General features: G+C 44.1%; 1 protein-coding gene across 2 annotated transcripts in view; it reads left to right on the top strand.

The window, feature by feature from the left end:
• The window catches only part of LOC119402036 (ATP-binding cassette sub-family A member 2), a 184,378-nt gene that overhangs the window by 98,899 nt on the left and 64,284 nt on the right, over positions 1 to 21,195 (top strand). For both annotated transcript variants that reach the window (XM_049417659.1, XM_037669109.2), the window contains 3 exons: positions 4,526 to 4,702; positions 12,321 to 12,630; positions 18,935 to 19,251. In XM_049417659.1, the coding sequence (XP_049273616.1) occupies positions 4,526 to 4,702; positions 12,321 to 12,630; positions 18,935 to 19,251 (804 nt within the window). The remainder of the gene's footprint in view (positions 1 to 4,525; positions 4,703 to 12,320; positions 12,631 to 18,934; positions 19,252 to 21,195) is intronic.

The following is a 21,195-nucleotide window of genomic DNA, read 5'->3' as shown; positions in this document are numbered from 1 at the left end:
ACGGATCCCATAAGTCAGTTTCGCCGCAATGCAAAGGAGATGTGCAGTGAAGCATACCAAGATTCAGAGGAGCCACTGTTATAGGACATACTGTACGTTTCTTAATATACACATGCACACCTGCTGGCTCCTCTCGGTTTAAACTCATTAATGCGTACCTGCTTTAAATATACTAAGGGTTAAAATATAGTTGCGACCAATCCCCGGCCCTGTCTCCATAGGGCCTTACGTCGTCCTGGTTTCGGACATGAATGTGGCGATTTGGCCAACTGAGCGAAGTAAAAAAGGTGGCATTTGTTTTCTCAAACTGTCCGATTTTTTGGATGATTTCGCGGTGGGAGTCCAAAAATCGGGCATTAACTGTATCTTCAAAAATTGGGATGCAGCCGCAGTCTCGGCAATGAATGCCCAAATGACCTGAGATTACTTTAGTGACTTTATTTTGATGATCCTTTAGTTGTCATGTCAAAGAATGCTGTTGGTGACCAGTGGCAGCGACACCCACATCAAAGGCGCGCTGCAAGCTGCCATCAACGCTAGAGAAGACCAGCTGAAAGGCACTGGACTGAGATGTTTGCCGAGCAAATCGGAGCTCCTAATACATACTCCCATCTACTGGCATTTGTTTCCTAATACTACTCCCATCAACAACGGCAGAGGCAAGACCAGACAACGCGAATACGAAAAGATCCGAGTCGTAACCAAATCCGGCAACATGATGAACACCATCATCAGAAGAGCGTACAAGACGGCGCTGGGCCTGTTCGAGTCCACGAGCACGACCCGCTTTTTATAGCTCGGGATACACGACACGCTCGAAGAAATAGCCAAAACGCGACGGACTGCTCAACTGGAGTGGCTGTTCATGACGAAAGCCAGGAGGAAGATGCTGGACGACCTCGGAATAGGACGCTCTAACGAGGCGGAGACGAAGCTCCCCATCCCCGAAGAGGTCCAACGCCAGACCAGAATTGACCCCATACCCAAGAACATGGATCCCGAATACAACAAGGGAAGAAGAGCTGCGAGGGCCAAGGCTCTCATCAATCTGCGCGCCAACAACACGCACGCATGGTGTGTGGACGTGGCAGAATACCAACGGAACATCTTCGCAGCTGTCGTCATTGAGGCATTGATTGGCGCCACGAGGACGGCAGCAGCCATGGGAAGTGCCGGAGTGGAACAATCGGAGGAGGTGGCCATCGCCCTGGCCATCACCGACGCAGACTGCCACACGGTGCTGAGTGACTTGAGACAGGTGGGGGCAAAACTTCACCAAAGGCGAAATTTGCAGGGAGGCCGAGTGGTTATTGCGAGCAGCCAAACTGCAAGACAGAAAAGTGAGAATCAAGTGGTTCCTGGTGCACGCGGGCGACGCGTCGGAACGCAATGACAACCACAATGAGACAGCACACACAGCGGTGCTAGTGCTAACCAACCGTGCCCCAGTGACAGACCGTCCGATGTGGTTTGGAGCCAAGGACCGCATCACGATGGCCTACCGCCTGGCTTTCAGGACTCTCCCACCCCCGCACCTGAGGCTGAGTCGAGTGGAGGCAGTACTACTGAGACAGCTCCAGACCGGATCACTACCGGGCCCGGCACTGATGCATCGCATGTACCCTGAGACATACCCGACCGACAAGTGCAAGGTCTGCCGGAGGGAGACGGCAGATCGCAGGTACATCTTGTGGGACTGCATCAAACACCCGAAGTAAGAAAGGTGAAGAACGATCCCGGCGCAGCTTGAGGCAGCCGCGAAGATTTACGACCAGAACCAACAGCTCTGGGCCGTCCAGCAGGTCCGACAATGGTGAGCGGAGACCCGCGCTGGGTAACGGCAACGTCGAAGATGGCATAGGCTTTTGTCAGGGCGCGTGAGCACCTAACTGCAGGCACAAATAAAGTTTGTTCCAATCAAATCTAAATTTCATTCTTTCATGCCAACGAATGAATGTTGGTCAAACTGGCAGATGCATTGGCCTGAGAGAGATTAAAGGAGCACCATTATAACGTCATTGAAGTAATTAGTAATTGTGGATCATTTGAGAATTCATTGCCGTGATTGTCACTGCATCCCCATATTTTAAAATACATCCTTCTCTTTTGTATAAGGTCCATAGTAATATGACAAAAGAAATCGTGGTGGCCTATTAAATTTCAAAATTATAGAAAGGTGTGTAAGCAAACCTTCAATGCCACTGTCTCAAAATGGATACTATTATCCTTGCGTTATCGCAGTAACTATTGCAGTGTTCATTTTGGTTATGCCTTAGACAAGTGTATGGTTGATTGATATGCACCACTGAGTGTTCATTTTACTTTCTATTGTTTCTGCTTATTCACTAAATATTTATAAGATCATGCAAAAATAAAATCTGTAGGTCAAAAGTTGTGCTTTGTCTGTGTCTCTGTTTCTGTCTACGTCCTCGTTCGGTCACCCTTACACTTTTTATCGTGGCAACATTCTTATAAGCATGAAATGCTTTGAGCTCCTGTTGTTGGCAACCTTCAAGTCACCTTGAGCCAAAACCAAGAGCCAATATCTGGGCACTCGTACGGGCAACCAGTCAAAAGTTAAGAAAATGTGGTTTCTGGCCCCCAATCCTTTGTACAGCACCTTATTACATACGCTAGTTACTGCCCAAACAAGTTGCGAAAAATAGTGCTTCTGAGCTCTTCCTAATGTTTTTCATCTTGACGTTTGTTCAGAAGTCAGCAGTTTCAACACCACCAATGCACAAATCTCTTTACAGCGAAAGCTGTAATGAGATCACAACAACAGCCAACTTTGGTGGCATAGTTGTCCGCCGCCGCTATCACACGAAATGAGAAAAAATGAAATGCGAAGAAAATATCCAGAATCGGATAGGATTTGAAACCGGACCTTCTGTGTGACAGTCGAGTATTCTACCACAGAGCCATGCTGGTGCTTGAAACTCTTTGCAAAAAGACCCTATACAGACGTCATGTCGGGCAAGGAATCACGTTAACATGTGTTATGTAGCGTGGTAGAAGAGTAAAATAACAACAAGGCATCACACAATGCGAATTGCATAATGAGTGGGTCCTTTAATGCTTCCAACCCATTACAAAGGGCTCAGTCATAATTCGTCATCAGCCACAGCATCTACAAGGTGTACATAATGTCTTACAGACGGCTAGTGGGTACCTCGCTTTTCTGCAGAATGATGAGTAATGGCATAGTGTACTGCAAGTGTACTTGTATTATTTGCCCCAAGAGCGTTTACAATGGGCTCTAGAAAGGCCGCCAAGCTTTCGCTGTGACTGTGCTGTGTGAGCGACAAGTACTCAAGATTTTGGTTTGCATATGGGCTGTCAACTTAGCTTTCACCAGCATTGTAATGACATTGTGATATCCACCATATCCTTGTATGGTTTTACTATGCAAGTTATACGGGGCTTCTTCTATCCTCACTACCTTATAAGACTATTGCTTGCTATATAAAAAAAAAAGAGTAGCTTGCTCCTATCACATCGCACAATCTGAGCAAAGAATCAGAAGAAAAAGAAATAAAATATTCAACAGTGTTTCGTTCAGCTGTACTAGTATTATACATATCTTTGTAGAAAACATTGCTGTGAGTGATTCTTGCTGTTATGCAAGCAAAATTAAGGTAATAAAATCAAGGACATTAAAACAGTATCCTCAGTTTTTTCATAAATGCCTGTATGGTCACGTGACTAAATAGTCCCAAATTGTCAAACAATTTGAAATCGTTTGTGACATGTTCAAGTAATTGCAGAACTGAAATCTGGGAGCACTTTCCCTCTGAGGCTACTGTGGCATTGTAACTTATCCACCATAATAAAGGTGTGTGCTGTTGACCCTGTAATTCCTATAGAAAGTTCTATTCATCTAACTAGCAGTTTGTAACAGTGTCGTAACAAATCTAACAAAATTGACTTCAGTATTTCTTTCACCAACGATAAGGCTGGAATCTTCGATGACACATGTATAAATGCCGACGCGCCTTACCGCTGATAAGATGATCGGTTGGCCGACAACTGTTCTCACCGCTATCACTGTACAGCGTGAATTGTTTGTACTTTGACCTTTCATTTTGCGGGCACAATTTGCCCAATAAAGAGCTCCGTATTTCTGTGTCTTGTTGGACCCCTCTTCACTGTCATGGCCACGTGACAGTATTTGATTAACCTCTCTTACATGATTGCTTCCCTTTTAACTTTATCTTGCCTCATGTTGGGTATTTATGTACTTCTATTTATACTTAGTGCACACATTTGACTTATTGGTTTCTTTTCTAAAACCCCATTGTGGCAGAATCTTTGTTTTTTGATATGCCACTTGTGTATTCCTTTGTACACTTTCAAATGTGTGCCACTATTTAGACGAACTGGCCATTTATGCACACAATAATGTTGTAGGGTCCCTTTAAAGATGGCAAATTAAATGGATCTCTGTTGCAAGAAAAGTGAGGGGGTCTTTTTGTCCTCCATTACAAATTTCATTGTGTACGTTGTGTTGCTTTGCTTTCTTCAGATTACGATGAGTCCCCGATGAAGCCAAAGGTTGTTTCTTCAAATCACGATGAAGGCAGCACATGTGCGGAGGAGAAACAGCCGCTGACAGAATTCGGGTATAGTCTTGCTGAATTGTCAGGGTCCAGTGGTGGTGATGTTGATGAGGCCAGTCAGTGGAATGGATATACGAACACAGGTAAGTTGAAGTGGTGATTGACCTCAAAGACAATTGATGGGGTGGGGCAAGTACCATTTGCATGATGTCAGATCTGGGATACACTTGTTTGTAGGTATATTTGAATAATGAAATTTTCATATTTACTATTTGGGTGGAAATATTTGAGAATGACCTCTATGCACGCCTTGATAGCAAGGTAGTTGATATTCTATTACTAATAAACTTGAAGCACAAATGAAAAACATTAACAATGAGATTTATACCTGGGTAAGCACTAAAGACATTTTTTTTTTGTGAGGTGCTCATTGGTACAAGCAAATAAATGCACAAACTAAGGAATGTGCAAACAAATTAAGGGAAGGGCAACCAAAACAGCATGCCCATCACTGCACTTCAAGATGGCATGTGCAGGATGCTGCGATAAACATGCCGATTTAGTGAGAAGCTAGCACTTGCCTATGTCAGTAATGTTGCTACTGTTTTTCCTTGGAGGTTGGAGCTTATTAGTTAACTGCAATCCTTTTCATTTAATTTTTCTTCTTCACTCTCTCTATTATTTAATACGTATATAATATAACGCTATTTTAAGTCAGTGTTGGTGGTAACGCGTTACAAGTTTACCTGTTACGTGTTATTTTATTCGGCAATGTAGTAACATACTTGTTACTATTTCATAAATGTAATCTGTAACGTACTTACATTAACATTTTTAGGTAACGTGGGGTGCCACGTTACTCGTTACTTTTTATTCCAATTATCCCAGGAATCTTGCATAAAACTCCTCCGTCTCATAGGTGCCACATTCCCAGAGTATCATCTAATGCGTCTGTTAAGCGCCTGTCTACCGCAGCTGCGGATGAATTCAATAAGACGCGTGGCATGCTGTCTGACGACAGCTTGGCGATAGAGCTGTTGCTTAAATTCTACAAGTTGTAGTTGTCATAAAGTTGTCCCTGCAATACTATAGCGCTGTTCATCAGTTCTGTTTTCAAAATAAAATTTGCTTCTATCTACTTCTAACTGCGCTTATACATTTCTGGTTGTCGAATTCCTGAACGAGTGAGGCTGACCTTGAACGCCATCTCATGAACACTCGCAATTTTCGTGGGAATAATATAGGTTAAAGGGGGAAAATGTTTTATGCTGCAAATATTTTTTTCAGGGACTATGCAAGTTAAGGATTTCTTTATTCCTACAAGATCTACGCATATGTTTTGTACGCTAGTAAAAGCGCGCCATCAGAATTACTGCAAATTTGTTGAGCGATCAGTGATTTCTTCTTCCCGGAGAGCGTTGATGATGAAATCCCCTTTTCTGTTTACTGTCACTTTGAGATGTGCCAAGGAGTTATAAGCCATCACATGCAGCTCTACAGTAAACATCTGGCCCCTATAGTATCGCTAAAATTTGGCACACTTGTGCAAAGTTTTCTGATTATATCAGTAATTTGGCTAAAATCGTTGTTCTGGTTGGAAGTTTTATGTGAAATATAAATGTGACATTTATTAAATTGTTATTCTCGTTTCTGCAACGAGGGCGCACTGATTCAAATTTACTACCCTGGAGTAACGGCAGAAGTAACGTGCGTTACTTTTTTTTGGTAAAGGTAACGCATTACCTTTTTTTGTGGGTAACGTAGGGCGGTAACATGTTCCCTTTTGTTAGCGTAACGACTAACGTATTTAGTTACTTTTTTTCGGTACCGCATACAACGCTGTTCACAGTTGTATGTCCAGACAACTGAGGAACTTGTAAATTAGAAACAGGTGCTTTCATTTATCTGGTAGATCGTGACCAGGACAGTAATGAAACAAGGAGGCAGCATATCCCCATATGTATGTTGAGTATTATGTTCACTGAAGGAGATGGCTGTGATACCATAAAACATGTCAGATTGTTCTAAAGAGATATAAACATAGCTACCCTGGTGAAATAATAAATTTATTAGCAACAAATTGCAGATATAATTACTGCCTATAAATGAGACATTTTTATTGATTCATTGTAAATTGTTTAGCACAAGTTATTTGATCTGTGTGTTTGTTCTGTGCAACTGCAGCTTTTCTTTCAGCAGAATGTTTCCAAACAATCCTCACTTGAAACAGCCTTTCCCATGAGACGTCAGTAAGTGTTGCGATTAGATAAGGCAAATGTCTGAAAACTTCAAATAACAAGTTGAATATTATCCTATTTCACTAGGTTCTTGAATCAAATAGTCACTATATATAAATTTGGATATTTTTCTAATAGTTATCTAATAGATTATGTTATCGATTTTATACGATCTGAGAAGAGGTTTATTGGCGGTGTGTTCCTGTGGTGACTCAATGAAAAAACACAGCGAGTCAGGGCAGAGCACCGTCCAGAAAGAAATCAGCGACCAGCAGCACGAGGCGAGCGAGCCGAGCAACACCCAGCTTGCCGAGCGTTGGTGATAGTGCTGACCGGCAACGCGTCTTCTTCACAATTTGCCCCCGCCGAAAAAAAAGCCATACTGGCGACCTAGGAGTCTGGAGGCAGAGGGCTGTGGTATGACTTGAGACGGGCCACGTGGACGGGGTCACGTCCACGCCGGCGCATGTCGTCAGATGGGGAAACCGGCTCAATGAGAAAATTCACCAGGGAAGTTTGCTCCAAAACGCGGTAAGGGCCCTTGTACTTTGGGACGAGTTTTGAGGAAAGCCCAGGAGTTTGGTAAGGAACAGCCAGCCATACAAGAGATCCAGGGGAATAGTTGGGACTTCGAAGTGAGTCGGCGTTGTTTTCCTTCTGGCGCTGTTGCTCTTTGGACGTAAAGGTGCGTGCGAGTTGGCAGCACTCTTTCGCTTGTCGGGCTGCTTCAGATGCAGGTGGGCATTCGAAAGCGTCAGGGTGATATGGAAGGAAAGTGTCGATGGTGTGCGAAGGTTCGCGTCCATACAGGAGGAAGAAAGGTGAGAATCCCGTGGTAGCCTGTGTCGCTGTGTTGTAGGCGAGCGTTATGGATGTAAGAACGCGGTCCCAGTTACCGTGATCAGATGATCGCGAGCACGTCACTGAGGGTGCTGTTGAATCGTTCTGTGAGCCCGTTAGTCTGCGGGTGGTATGCCGTGGTCCTTCGGTGAACAACATGGCATTCGGAAAGCAGAGCTTCGACGACTTCTGAGAGGAAGGCTCGACGTCTGTCTGTAAGGAGTTCCCGAGGTGCGCCACGTCGAAGGATGAATCGACATAGGACGAAAGATGCTACGTCCCGTGCTGTGGCACTTGGCAGAGCAGCAGTTTCGCCGTAGCGTGTCAAATGGTCCACAGTGACTATGATCCGCCGATTGCCATCCGGTGTCATCCGAAGTGCGCTGTAGAGATCAATGCCGACGCGTTCGAAGGGTTTTGCAGGGCATGGAAGTAGCTGCAAGGCTCCAGATGTGCGTAAAGGTGGTGATTTGCGACGCTGACAGTCAGGGCAGCACTGAACAAATTTTCGTACAAAATTGTACATTCCGCGCCAGTAGTAGCGATGGTGAATACGTTCATATGTTTTGAAAACTCCGGCATGGCCACATTGTGGATCGTCGTGGAAGGCAGCACATATTTGTGACCTTAAGCTGCAGGGAATGACCAAGAGCCATTTACGGCCTGCGGGAGTGTAGTTCCATTGGTGTAGCAGCCGATCACGAGTGGAGAAATGGGCAGCTTGGCGTCGGAGAAATCGGGATGGTCGATGCTCCAGAAAGATAGCCAAATAGAGAAGCGATCTATGGGTCACGGCATTGTTCAGTAGCAGTGGAGTCAATGTCGAGAAATGAGACTGAGTGTGTGCAGTTCGTTGCGCAGGCCGAGTCTGGAGATAGAGGCGAACGGGACAAGGCGTCCGCGTCAGATTGCTTGCGTCCGCTGCGATAGATGACGCAAATGTCGTACTCCTGAATTCGGAGTGCCCAGCATGCTAGTCGGCCAGAAGTATCTTTCAACGTGGCGAGCCAACAAAGCGCGTGGTGATCCGTTCCCAGGTCGAACAGAAACAAAAACTATAACAGAAACGGCTGCGCAGGTGTCTACAAGGGCAAATGAAGAAACACCATCGACAGATATGCCGACGACGTTAGCAGAAGAGATGCGAGGACTTGGGCATTTCGAAGATGGCACCGTTCTTGCCTCTTGAACTGCGGCGTTTAGTTTTCCTGGTTCGAGGGTCCGGGTCGACGATGCATTGGGGAGAGCGATCGCCGTCGAGGAGATGGTGAGCGGCGCGACGGAAAGTCAGGGAGGTCAGTGTAAGCATACTGCGGTGAGGGGTGGGTAGCAGATGGGCACATGGGCTGAGTGCCGTATTGAAATGGCCGGGTAGCGTCGCTGGATGTTAGAAACCGACGACGACAATATCGAGCAACGTTCCCTGGAGTACCGCAGGCGTAGCAAATGGGTGATTGTCAGGAGTCCTCCAAGAAATGCTGACTCTCGGCTCGGCCCAAGATGTAGGAAGAGGGCCGGATTGGTGGGCATATTGCTGCTTGGGTGAACAAGGCTGCTGGGGAGGCCTACGCACCACCTGGGCATACGTAAGAGGTGAGGCTACGGGCTGCATAGCCAGAGCATACTTAAGAGGCGCGGCCACGCACTGTTGATGGTGAGCGACCTCTTCGGCAATAACAGTGTGGAGCGTTGGCGTCAGATGAGAGGTCGGTTCCTGTGTGAAGAAAAGTTGACGAGCAACTTCTTTGCGCATGAAGTCCTTGATCTCCTGAAGTGTCGACGAGTGCTCGGGAACGGTAACAAGACTCGATAGCGAGTCGGCGTGCAACAAGAATGGCCGAGTCAGGGCACGCTGCTTCCTCAACTCGTCATAGCTTTGACATAAGGTGATGACTTCGGAAACGGTGCGAGGATTCCTGGCCAGGAGCATCTGAAATGCGCCATCGTCGATCTCTTTGAGGATGTGCTGAATCTTGTCAGACTCGTGCATGGTAGCATTGACACTGTTACAAAGATCGATGATGTCTTCAAGGTAACTCGTGAACGTTTCGGATGTCATCTGTGCTCGAGTGCGTAAGCGTTGTTCGGCGCAAAATTTGCGTACAGCGGGTCAGCCAAACACTTTAGCGAAAGACGTCTTGAATACTGACCATGTCGTTATGTCGCTTTTGTGGTTGTGATACCACATTTCGGCAACGTCAGTGAGATAAAATACGACATGAGTCAACTTCTCGGCGTCATCCCACTTGTTGTGCGCGCTCACCATTTCGTACTTAGTAAACCAATCTTCTACACTGGTCTCATGGCACTGCTGAAAACCTTTGGGTCCCTCAGCTGAGGAACTCTGGTGCCGCTGCCGGACTGGACCGATTGCTCAACGTTGGTTGTCATGATGGGCGGAAGTATCCTGCTTCGCAGCTCCAGGTTCAGTTGACGGGGAACTTCAGCACCCTCCACCAATTGAGAAGAGGTTTATTGGCGGTGCGTTCCTGTGGTGACTCAATGAAAAAATACAGCGAGTCAGGGCAGAGCACCATCCAGAAAGAAACCAGCGACCAGCAGTGCGAGGCGAGCGATCTGAGCAACACCCAGCACGCCGAGCGTTGGTAATAGTGCTGACCGGTGACACGTCTTCTTCTTCACAGATCGAACATAAAATTGAAGCACAACAGTGATAACTTTCATCCCAATGATATACCTGCCAACTTTCCCAATTTGCCCGCAAGACTCCTGATTTCTGACCTGTATTCTCGATTGTATGATCGTGGCCATTAATCTCCCAATAAACTGGCTCAACCCAATTTCGAAAAAAGAAAAGCTACACTAAAACGAAAACTGGTGATAAAACAACATGAACTTATTTATATGACACACCAAAGAAAAGGGAACGTCCACGCAGCTCGAAAGGTTTGCTGGCCACTGCTGTTTCCTGTTGTTCGCCGGGCTCTTCTCCTTCCACCGGAAACACACAAACATGCACACACCCCAATTGTTGACACTGGTGGGCACGTCCCTCATTTTATGGCCTAGTTTGGAAAGTACACAGTAACAGTGGAGAGGCTGGAACGCTTCTATAGTAACAGTGCTACAGTCAAGCCGCAGACCCGCTTCGTATGTTCCTACGCTACGAACGCGGGGGCCGTATGCTGGAGACAGTTTTGTTGACTGATCACAGGCGTTGCCTGAAACAATTTTTTTCTGTGCCCCCCTCCCTCCCACGTGGTGAGTCTCCTGATTTCAGAAGTCTCTAGGTTGGCAGGTATGCATTCACAGTGGACATAACAGTGGACAGTACACTGCATCACTCAAACGGCCAGACTTTGCTGTATAAATGATTGTTTGCAGTGAAATGTTCAGACAAGCCATTCGGAGTGTGTATTGTTTGGTACTATTATCAGTCCCCTGATACTTTTTCAATGTTTATGAAACTTCGAGCCAGGTTTTTATAGGGACAAAAGCTACTGCTAGGGGTGCCACTTTATACAAGGAGGCTACAATTTCATCCAGTGTCACTGGCTTGCTTCGGTGGTTTCTGAGGTTTTTCGTTGCAGTGACTTGCTTACATGGCTTTGCAGTCTCCCTTCAGTGGCATTTCAGCAATCATCTAGTCTACCCCTCACGTTCTCGTATACGAGGAATGCTCCTTCTTTGTTGGCCTTGAACGCCTCTTCAATTGCCGGTTGCCTCCTCTGGACCTCAGTTCTCTATTTCACTTGATTTTGGCCAAGTCTTTTGGTGGCAAGGTGGCGTTTGTAGTGTAGCTTCCCAGCCCTGTTTGGACTTTTTTGGGTACTTCAAGGGTGTAGCCAATGTGTGCAAGCTAACTGGCATCTGACGTGCAAGTACATGGCCGTATTATTGTAGACTAGCTTGACGCACCTTCTCAGGGAAATTGTTGCTTGCAGAACATTAAGTGATGAGAGGAAGCTCTTTTGTGATGGTTCATACATGGCGTGAAGGAATACTTGCCCTATTGTGGTCTTCTGAGTGGTGCCTAAATATTGTCGCAGTTAGGGGAGTGACAATATGTATGACAGATTTTAATTTCCCAGTGTACTTTCAAGCACCTAATGGCATCACAGCAAAAGCTCAAGGTAGCAACCTCCGTTTAGAAGATGTTGAAAGCAGCTGCAGAGTGCTTGTGATGCCCTTGTATCTTAGCTCTGGCTCATTACAGATTTACACTGGAAGGTCCATGATGAAGTGTAGCACTTTTGCTGCTGTAAGCACATTGTGGGTGGCAAATCATCTGTATCAGGCTTTTACAAAAATAACCATGAACACGTTTATGGCCTTGTTATTTTGGATAGTTTAAACCTAAAACGGCTCTTACGTGCAGCTGACAGTAATATTACCACAATGCTTATGAATGTGCTAAAGGTTTGAAATTGGTTTTAAAGGCTGAACAGCTAAATGGAGTAAGCACTGTGTGACATGGTTGTTATCACATAATGCATCCAAGCAATTGCTTATTGCATTCTTGACAAATCACTGGTGCACACTGGGGTACCTTGGTTCACCATTTCATCCAATCAACATTGGGCTAGGGAACCCAAAAAGGGATAAGCCTGGACATTATGGTATAATATAGAGCCTGTGCTTATGCAATTTTTTGTCTTACATGTCATTGCTCTTCCCATGCACCTGTGTACTGTGTCGAATGCCTTGTTGGCTTTGTCTACAGGGGAGGAGCCAACAGCTGGTGGCAGCTGGGTGGGCAATGGTCGCCGGGTGGAAGGAAAGTTACTGCTGGTGCAGCAGCTGAGTGCCATCCTGCTTAAGCGCTACTACTGCACCCGACGCAACTGGAAGGGCCTCTTCTCACAGATCTTGCTGCCGGCCTTTTTTGTCAGCATTGCCATGTCGGTGGCCCTAACAGCCCCTCACGTTGAGGACCCTCCACCTTTGACATTGTCACCATCCCGGTATTACAACTACACTCAACCACGAGGCAACGTGGTTCCTTACGCCTTTCGAGATGAGCCCCGGCCAAAGTGAGTGGCCTCAATCTGAAACAGTTACTTACCTACTGTTTTGGTTGCTTGTTTGAGAGGACAGTGTTGGAATTGGCATTTGAACACACATGTTATGGTCTTACGTGCGTGTGAAAAAAGATCTTATATTGTGTCATAAAGAAACTGCATTGAAGAGACGCACATCGAAGACAGTGAGGTTGCCCTGAGATACAGTTGGATGCCCTTACAGTGAAATGACTTGCATGACTTGCATTAGAGCATCTCGTTTTCACCAACCTTATTAACTCCTTGAATCGAGTTCTTTTTACATCAGCGCAACATGGTTTTCGCAAATACTTTTCATGTGAGACACAGCTAATATCATTCACTCACAAACTGCGTCAGATTTTGGATCGTTCATCATGTGCTGATTGCATTTTTTTAGACTTTAGTAAGGCTTTCGACGAAGTATGTCACCAACTACTACTATTCAAACGGAGTCTACTATACCTTGACAGTAATTTACTCAAGTGGATGGAGTGTTTTTAATATAACAGAGTTCAATACATTGCAGCTAATCTGCTGCTGATTATTTTCTGCAGCTCAGGTGTACCACTATGGTCAATCCTCGGTCCACTTCTGTTTTCAATTTACGTTAACAATCTCACATCCTCAATTGCTTCTAACATTAATCTTTTTGTGCGCACGATTGCATCATTTTTCATGAAATAACCAATGATAATGACAGTTTATGCCTCCAATCTGATCTTAATGCCGTAGCAGCTTGGCGCACATGGCGAATGGAATTAAATATTGGTAAATGTAAAGTAATGTGCGTAACTAGAACTGTTAACACCTCGCTAACATACTACTTGAACAATGTCCTGCTCGATCCGGTCAGCTCTTATAAATGCTTGGGTATTCTTATTACGTCGAACCTATCTTGGGTGCCTCACATTGAATACATTACTAATAATGCCAATCGCAAGTTAGGCTACATATGCTGTAACTTCTCAAAAGCACTGACACTACTCTTATATAAAATGTTAATATGTTCCAAACTTGAATATGCCTCATCTTTGTGGGGTCCTTGCCACAATAACTTGATTACTTTACTTGCACTTGTACAGTACAGAATAACTCCATGAGTTTCATACTTTCTGACTATAATCGAACTGCCAGCATAACTTCAATGAAATCTAGCCTAGGTCTTCCTTCTCTCAGAAAATATCCCGTTTGGCCACATTCCACAAATTATTTCGTCATCCCACCCTACATGACCTACTAATCCTCAAACCTCAGTGCATATCCCATTGCATTGACCAGCATCATAAGGTTGGCATCGCATTTTGTAAATCACAGTCTTTTTATCGATCATTTATACCTCATACATCAGTAGATTGGAACCACCTACCCGAAGACGTTTATACTATTACTAATAACCACCTTTTCCAACAAACTTTAGTTAATATTATATAATTAGAAAACACTAGGCTTGTGCGAATAGTAAATTTTAGGTCCGAAGTGAATTCGAAGCAAATAGTGATTTGGTCAAAGCGAATTTCGAAGCGAATTCGTATAGTTTATATCACATATTATAAAGAAAAATGAGCATATTTGTCATGACCCAACTAACCAGCACGATATTTTTAAAGTTCAAACAAGGTATATGCATATGTCATTCTTTTTGGTTCAAAGGGAAGTGGAAGCAACTTTGAGTAATAGCAGAATTTGACTTTCGGTAGAATGCAAGTGATAACCTGTAAAATATGTTATGTTTTAATATTTACTATACTTGGGGCATATAAGACGGTATAACAAGCTTTTAAACTTAAAAAATGACGAATCGATCTGAGGGTAATGCAGTAAAACCTCATTAATTCGAACTCGGTTATTTCGAAATCCTGCATAATTAGAAGGATTTCCTTGGCCCCGTATTTTGCAATGTAAATTTGAGTGGATAATTTGAAGCGGTGGTCAGTACCAGCCTGGTTAATTCGAAAACTTTGGGTGCCTTGTGCCAATTCCCCTGATCCCAATTTAGCTGCAAATCCGCAGAAACAATGGCTCTTAGGAGCCACAAGGCAATGCATTGTAGCGATACTAATGAGTGACAAGTGAAGCATCCCAGCCTCGCTGCTTCCAGTGCAAGAAAAAAAACTAAACAAAAGGCGGTCTCGTGCTCACCTGAAAAGTGCGCCTGCGGAAAAGAAGACGTGCTTCACTGCAACACAGCGGTGACACGCGGGAAGCATGACGCATGCTTCTGTCAACGTCAGCACGTCATGATTTACCCATTCTTTCTGGGAAAATAGAGAAATTATTAAAGGGCGGTCTGACGGAATTCGCGATGTATGCAAACCTCCAAATGGCGGTTGTTCTGGCAATTTGCACACTTGCACTGCTGGCTGAGTACTTGCCTGTAACGCCTACTTCGAAAACTCAGTTCGAAAACTTCAATGATCATCTTTTCCACCCAGAACACATCGCACATTGGTCATTATTAAATTCTTTATTTTACCAGAAAGAATGGGCGAATGGTCGCATCATGACGTGCTGACGCTGCGAGGAGCAGGTGACATGCTGCCAGTGTGTCGCTGTGTTGCAGTGAAGCACGTCTTTTCCGCAGGCGCGCATTTCAGTTGATCACGAGACCGTTTTTTCCCCCTCTTTCTTTTTTAGGGGCGAAGCTCCTCCTAGTCTAACCTTGTCCTGCGTCAGGCGTAACCGGCAGTATCTCCCGAACAGTATAATAGATGGCGCTGTCTCATAGAAATACATACAAACTGCAGTTGAGTGATGATATTCTAGATGGCGCTGTACACAATCGTACGTGTCGGATCGTTGGTGGGGCATATATATATATATATATATATATATATATATATATATATATATATATATATATATATATATATATATATATATATATATAGTGTTTGTCACGTCTCTGATGATGTACTGGGCTATCGCTTTGATTACTGCTGGGCGAAACCACTGAAGATTTCACGGTGTAACCATGATTGCTTCAGGAGCTTCGCCCAAGCTCTTCATCATTCACCCGTGGATATGCTGTGATTTTTTTTTCTTGCACTGGCAGCAGCGAGGCCCGCCATCTTCTCGGTTTAGCGGCAAAATTGGGACCAGGTATTGCTGGAAGACATAACCCTTGTAGCCGCAAACTAGCAGGAACAGCAAACGACCAGATCTGATTACTTCCAGTAATTCAAAGTTCCTTGCATCCCGCTTTTTGTATGTTTGGTTCATTCGAAAACCCGCTTAATTAGATTTTTTAGTCCCAGTGACTTTGAAATAACGAGGTTTTACTGTATGTTCATTTAAACTTGAAGTGAGGCTTCGCGGCAGTGCAGATTTGTTTTGGAAAGGTGTATTCACGGTAGAGCACTCCTTCACTGCAGTGAAACCACCTTTAGGGGGGGGGGTTACATGTGGTTTATGTATGTCTATTCGTTCATTTCGAATACTTCGAAATTTCTTAGAATTTAAATTCGTTTTGAAGCAAATTTGAATACTGTAATATTCGTTCGAATATTCGAAGTGCTTGAATATTCGCACAAGCCTAGAAAGCACAAGTTTGCATTATGTACCAGCTATTGTATTTCAGTCCTCGTCCTTACACAGCTTCAGAAGCTTTTTGTTTGTTGCATATTTCATTTTCGTGCTCTATTTTTTTCTGATGTCTTTTACTTTGTAACCACTCCCCTCTATAATGCCACATGGCCTTAAGGATATAAAATGAAATGAAATGATATAATGAGGGTAAATATACAACCTCAGCCAGTTTACTATATTTCACATACTTGGTGAATGCCTCTACAGGAAATAATTTTGCAGTGAATTTGCCTCTTTAAAATAACCTGTGTAGCTCTAATCACATTTTAGTTTTTTGTTGCAAAAACACATCAAAACTCTTGCATTCCTTTTTAATAGTCCTGTGTTTGCAATACAGGCACTTTGTACAGCAGTTAATCCGGTTTTCAGATTTTTTTTGTGCTACTGCAAGCTTAGAAAATGCTACACACCATGCATTCATTTTGGCAGACTTTTTGAGCAGCATACTATAACGAGCCTAACTTGTTCTGTCTTCAGATAGGCATATGAAGACAGGAGTGTCCTTGGATCCAGTGAATTAAAGTGCTCAAGCATAGGACAAAATGTGCAAAACGTTTTTTATTCTTGCTATGTTTTGGTCGAAGGTCTGGCCTTCTTCAGGGATATAATCCTCTAAGAATATGCTATCTCGATTGGGTGGAGCAGTGAAACTGATTGGCACTATGTTCATTGCAGGTGTTTCATCATAGGTTAACCCAGAATAGTGCTGGGTTTCTTTATTTTTAGACATTTCTTTTAAGGTGAAAGCCTTAGATGCCTTATCAACCTTGAAAATTGACCGTTGGCATCAGCAACACTGCCATTGATGGCTGCACTGCACTTCTCCTGTTCGCAAAGTGCTTGGTCAGGAGTCGGGGTAGTCACTGCGCAATGTGCTTGGTCTTGGGGTCCGAGACGCCAATGCGTGAATGCCTAGTGGTGGTTTCGCGGAGTCTGCACTCTATATTCTTTTTCATGCAGTACGAGGCACAAACGATGTGCAAGATTCCTAGCTGCGGTTCCAAAAAGTTCATGCACATTGTGCTTCATCGTGCAGTCCAAGGTGACAATCTGTGAAATGTTTAGCTACAGGTGTGATGAATCCATGTAAGATGTTCTTGATTGTGCAAGTTGAGGCGGCGCTGTGCAATATTTCTAGCCGTGTTCCTGAGCAGTCGTTGTGTAATGTGCTTTGTTGCCGTATCCTAGAAGTCCGCGCTCAGTGTGATTAGTTGTGCAGACCAAGGTACCAGTGTGCGAAATGTTTAACTGCTGGTCCTAGGAGTCGGCACTTGATGTGCTTGATGGTCTGAGACAAAGGAGATTCATGTCAGCCACGCTTCTGCGATGTTTGCGATGTTTGCGATGAGCACATTGCACCTGGTGATTGGGCTTTCTTTTTGGCCAAAGAAGACTCCCGTTTATGGCTGCCAAATTGATGCACAGTTAAGATTGTCAATCTACGATGATGGAAGGAGTGAAAACATGGAAGGAACTATGTAGTGGCAATTATGAAAGTTGCATACCAGATTATGTAAACATGCCAGGAGCAAGGACTACAAGGAGTGCATGTTGCTTCCACAGCGAGAGCACCTGACCAATGAGAAACCATGCTGGAGCCATGTTGTGGGCATGGCCAATCGGAGAGCTTGAAACAGCTTTCAAGCATTTGCTTCTTGTGCATTTGTTTCATTGGGGTGTGGCTAGCTGAAGTGGCACATTTGAAGACTGAGGAATGCACTTTCCAACAAGACCAAGATGGTGGTGGTGGCGCTCATTTGGCCTATAGTACCGAGAATATGTTCTAGGCTGTATAGTTAGCCATTGCGAAAGTATGGTGGCTTGGAAAATGAAGTTTTCTTTTCATGATTCCGCTAAATTTTTGCCACCTTTGCTGATGAAACATTTTTTATGTCAATTCTGTGCTCTAAAAACATTCTGAATACATTTTGAAATTTTAGGGTGTTCAAATATTTTTGACAGGAAAAGTGTCTTTCAAATTGGATCGAATACCTAACTTTTCTAATCGAATATTTGCACACCAGTAAAATTAATGCTTGGCAAAGTAGAAGATAACAGATGAGGTCGTCAATGTACATGATAATTAAATGGTATTGTCGAGGCTACAGGGAAACATAAAGAACTTGTATTAAATATGTTTTCCCTGGTGCTTATGTACCCATGGTGTTGCCAAGAGTTGTGAGCAACTTGGTGGTACTTAACAACAAATTTAACATTGAAATTTCTTTGGGGCATGGTGAACTTTATTAATTATTTAATTAGAAATACTGTAAGCCTTTTTTCATTCTTGCAGGACTACTTCTAGATTGTTGAAGTAGAAACATTTTGTATACTTTAGAATATTTTTCTTATTTTCTTGCTAGGTTATCAGTGAAAAATGTAAGTACTTCCTATACTTTTCTGTGAACTTTGCCTTTTGGGCATTATAATAAATAAAATATCTTTGTTTCTGAAGTACATACCTCTGAAAAGTTCATTCATATAGCTACTTTTTTATTATTGGCATGTCACAACCATGACGATACTTTCAGTGCCTTCAAAGCCATTTTTAATTTTTTTTATGGGCAATAAAGGGTAAACTTCCGAGCTCTAGTAGCCCGTGGGATTTCCTAAACTTCATATGACTGGTAAAAACTGGTAGTAATGAAAGGAAACAGCCTTGCACTAAGGTGAGAAAAAGTGTAATTTGAATATTATTGCTCCTGCATAGGTGGAATCTTGATGCTGATGCACAGCATTTGGCAGCTACCCTTCGGCTTCCATCTGGTGTTGGTGCCACTTGTGTCTTATTGTGGCCTCTCAACGGAAGCAGCAGCATCCTGGTGCCTTCATCCAATGCTAACTATTCAGAGCGCTCCCTTGATTGGGACATGCTAGACGCCTTTGAGCCTGAGTGCCGGAGTGTGTTTGTGCCAGGGCTTCCCTTGGACAACTTTGTGCCACCCCTTCCGACAGTTGAAAGCCCCACTGGAGATTCTGTGGATGTTACCACATCACCAGGAAATGTCTTTCACCTCATCAACATTTGTGAGCATATTTTTGTTTTCTAATCTACTTTTTGTGTAGTTAGCTTTTTCCCTTTAAGTTATGTAAAATGTGAGCAATAGTAGGTTCCTAATATGAAACTGTAACTGTGGACTTTTTTCTTTTGCATGGCACCTATGAGTTAGAGAGCCACATATACAAGTTTTTAAGGGAAGCTTTAGCTTGGTGCTACTGTCAATTTTCATATTTAGGTACATGTGAAACATATAAATGCTTTACTTATACAACTTTTGAATCAATTTACTAAATTATGTTGTATCTGAGAGAGAATGGTAAATTCCGATAACGTTTGGGATCAAAATTTCACTTCAGAATTTCACATTTTTTTACAATAACTGCCATATACTTGGGTAAATGTGCAGCGCGCCACAAATGAGGGACAAAGCATGGACGGCACGAGCGCTGACTGACATCATGCACAACCGTGATATACACTTAGGTCCAGGCCCGTAGCCAGGAATTTTTTTCTGGGGGGGCCCACTTGCTGAAAACCTTGACTATTTGGGAAAAATACCCATTTTCATTATTTATTTCTGGTAAAAACACCTACTTCACCAAAATTTCGGGGGGGGGGGGCGGCCCCTCGCCCCCCCCCCCCCCTGTCCACGGGCCTGCTTAGGTCACATGGTGCATGCCAGATAAGCAAGAGAGCTGGTGAATCAAGCCATTAAAAAATTCTGTTTCTTTTTGATGCAGTGAGATAGATGTCTGGCTGACACATCAGGCACAATCTATGTTCATGTGGTGCGCTTCGACTATCTCTCAGCTTGTTTGATGTCTATTTTTGAACAGCACTGCAGTTACGTGAAACAGGGGTTTGCATTAGCAGCATCTACAATGTGTAACCAAGTTTGAGCTAGTCGAATTCCTGACAGCAGCGTGGGTAAACACTCTCCCTAAGATGAACATTTCAGCAGTGGCCAGTCTGGCCATAGGGGAGACCCACGCCGTGGGAGGCGCTGCGGTGCCTGGCGCTGTCACTCAATGTGGGGAGAAAACTGGTTACTCGAGTGTTGACCCCTGCGCTGTCCCCTTCAAGCTGCCTTGAAAACGCATTGCTTTGCTCGCACGCTGCACGCGTTCTGCACGTGTTTTGAGAATTTCGCGTCGCGCGCGGTTAGGATGTGCACGCTTCTGTCCGCGTGGCAGCAATTTGGTGAAAGGTCAGCGTCTGCTCAGCCATGTAGCAGATGCGGAGCAAGTGATAGCAGACGACGCCGTCCTCGTCAGAGCGAAGTGCATTTTGCAAGTGAAGGACGACGCTGTTTACGACGTGAAGTTAGCACAATGTTCTGTACGTTAATAATTATATTTCTGTTTTATTTGGTTTGCTGTGTGTACTACGCACTCTCTATGTTTGTTACTCGATGCGTGCGTAAGGCCGCTTCTCGTGCTTTAGGTTAAGCAGCCCTGGCTCTGTGACTGCTATTAGTTGGGATACCTTAATTTACCAGCAACCATTCGAGTTATCGTGCGGTACGCAACACTCCAAAAATAAATGGTCTATTTCGGGCTTCTTTCTTTCCCGCAACAAAAATTGACATCTATCTCGTGTGTCCTTCCTTGCATTATCGCCGTTCTCATAGCCGGTACTCCGAGTTCACAAACAGCATGCGTACTATGAACGTGACATAGCATTATTAATAGGGAAATGACGAGCGCCCAGCTTTCAGAAATTGCTGTCAAGGCATTTTATAATAACAGAGAGCTGAGCTAGTTGGTAAGTATTCATTCTAAAGAGACAGGGCGTGCAAACACGGACACAAGAAAGAAGTCAGCACACCACAAACGGCGTTTGTGGTGTCCTGACTTCTTTCTTGTGTCTGTGTTTGCACGCCCGGTCTTACGAGAAAGAATTTTATCTTGCTCACTATCGAAAGTGCACCGTGTTGTACGGGCTGTACCTGCACACTCAGTAACAACTAT

Source organism: Rhipicephalus sanguineus, chromosome 1, assembly GCF_013339695.2.
Source record: "Rhipicephalus sanguineus isolate Rsan-2018 chromosome 1, BIME_Rsan_1.4, whole genome shotgun sequence".
Classification (NCBI taxonomy): domain Eukaryota; kingdom Metazoa; phylum Arthropoda; class Arachnida; order Ixodida; family Ixodidae; genus Rhipicephalus; species Rhipicephalus sanguineus.
Note: the sequence above shows the minus strand (reverse complement) of the source record. Positions and strands in the feature narration are given on the sequence as shown.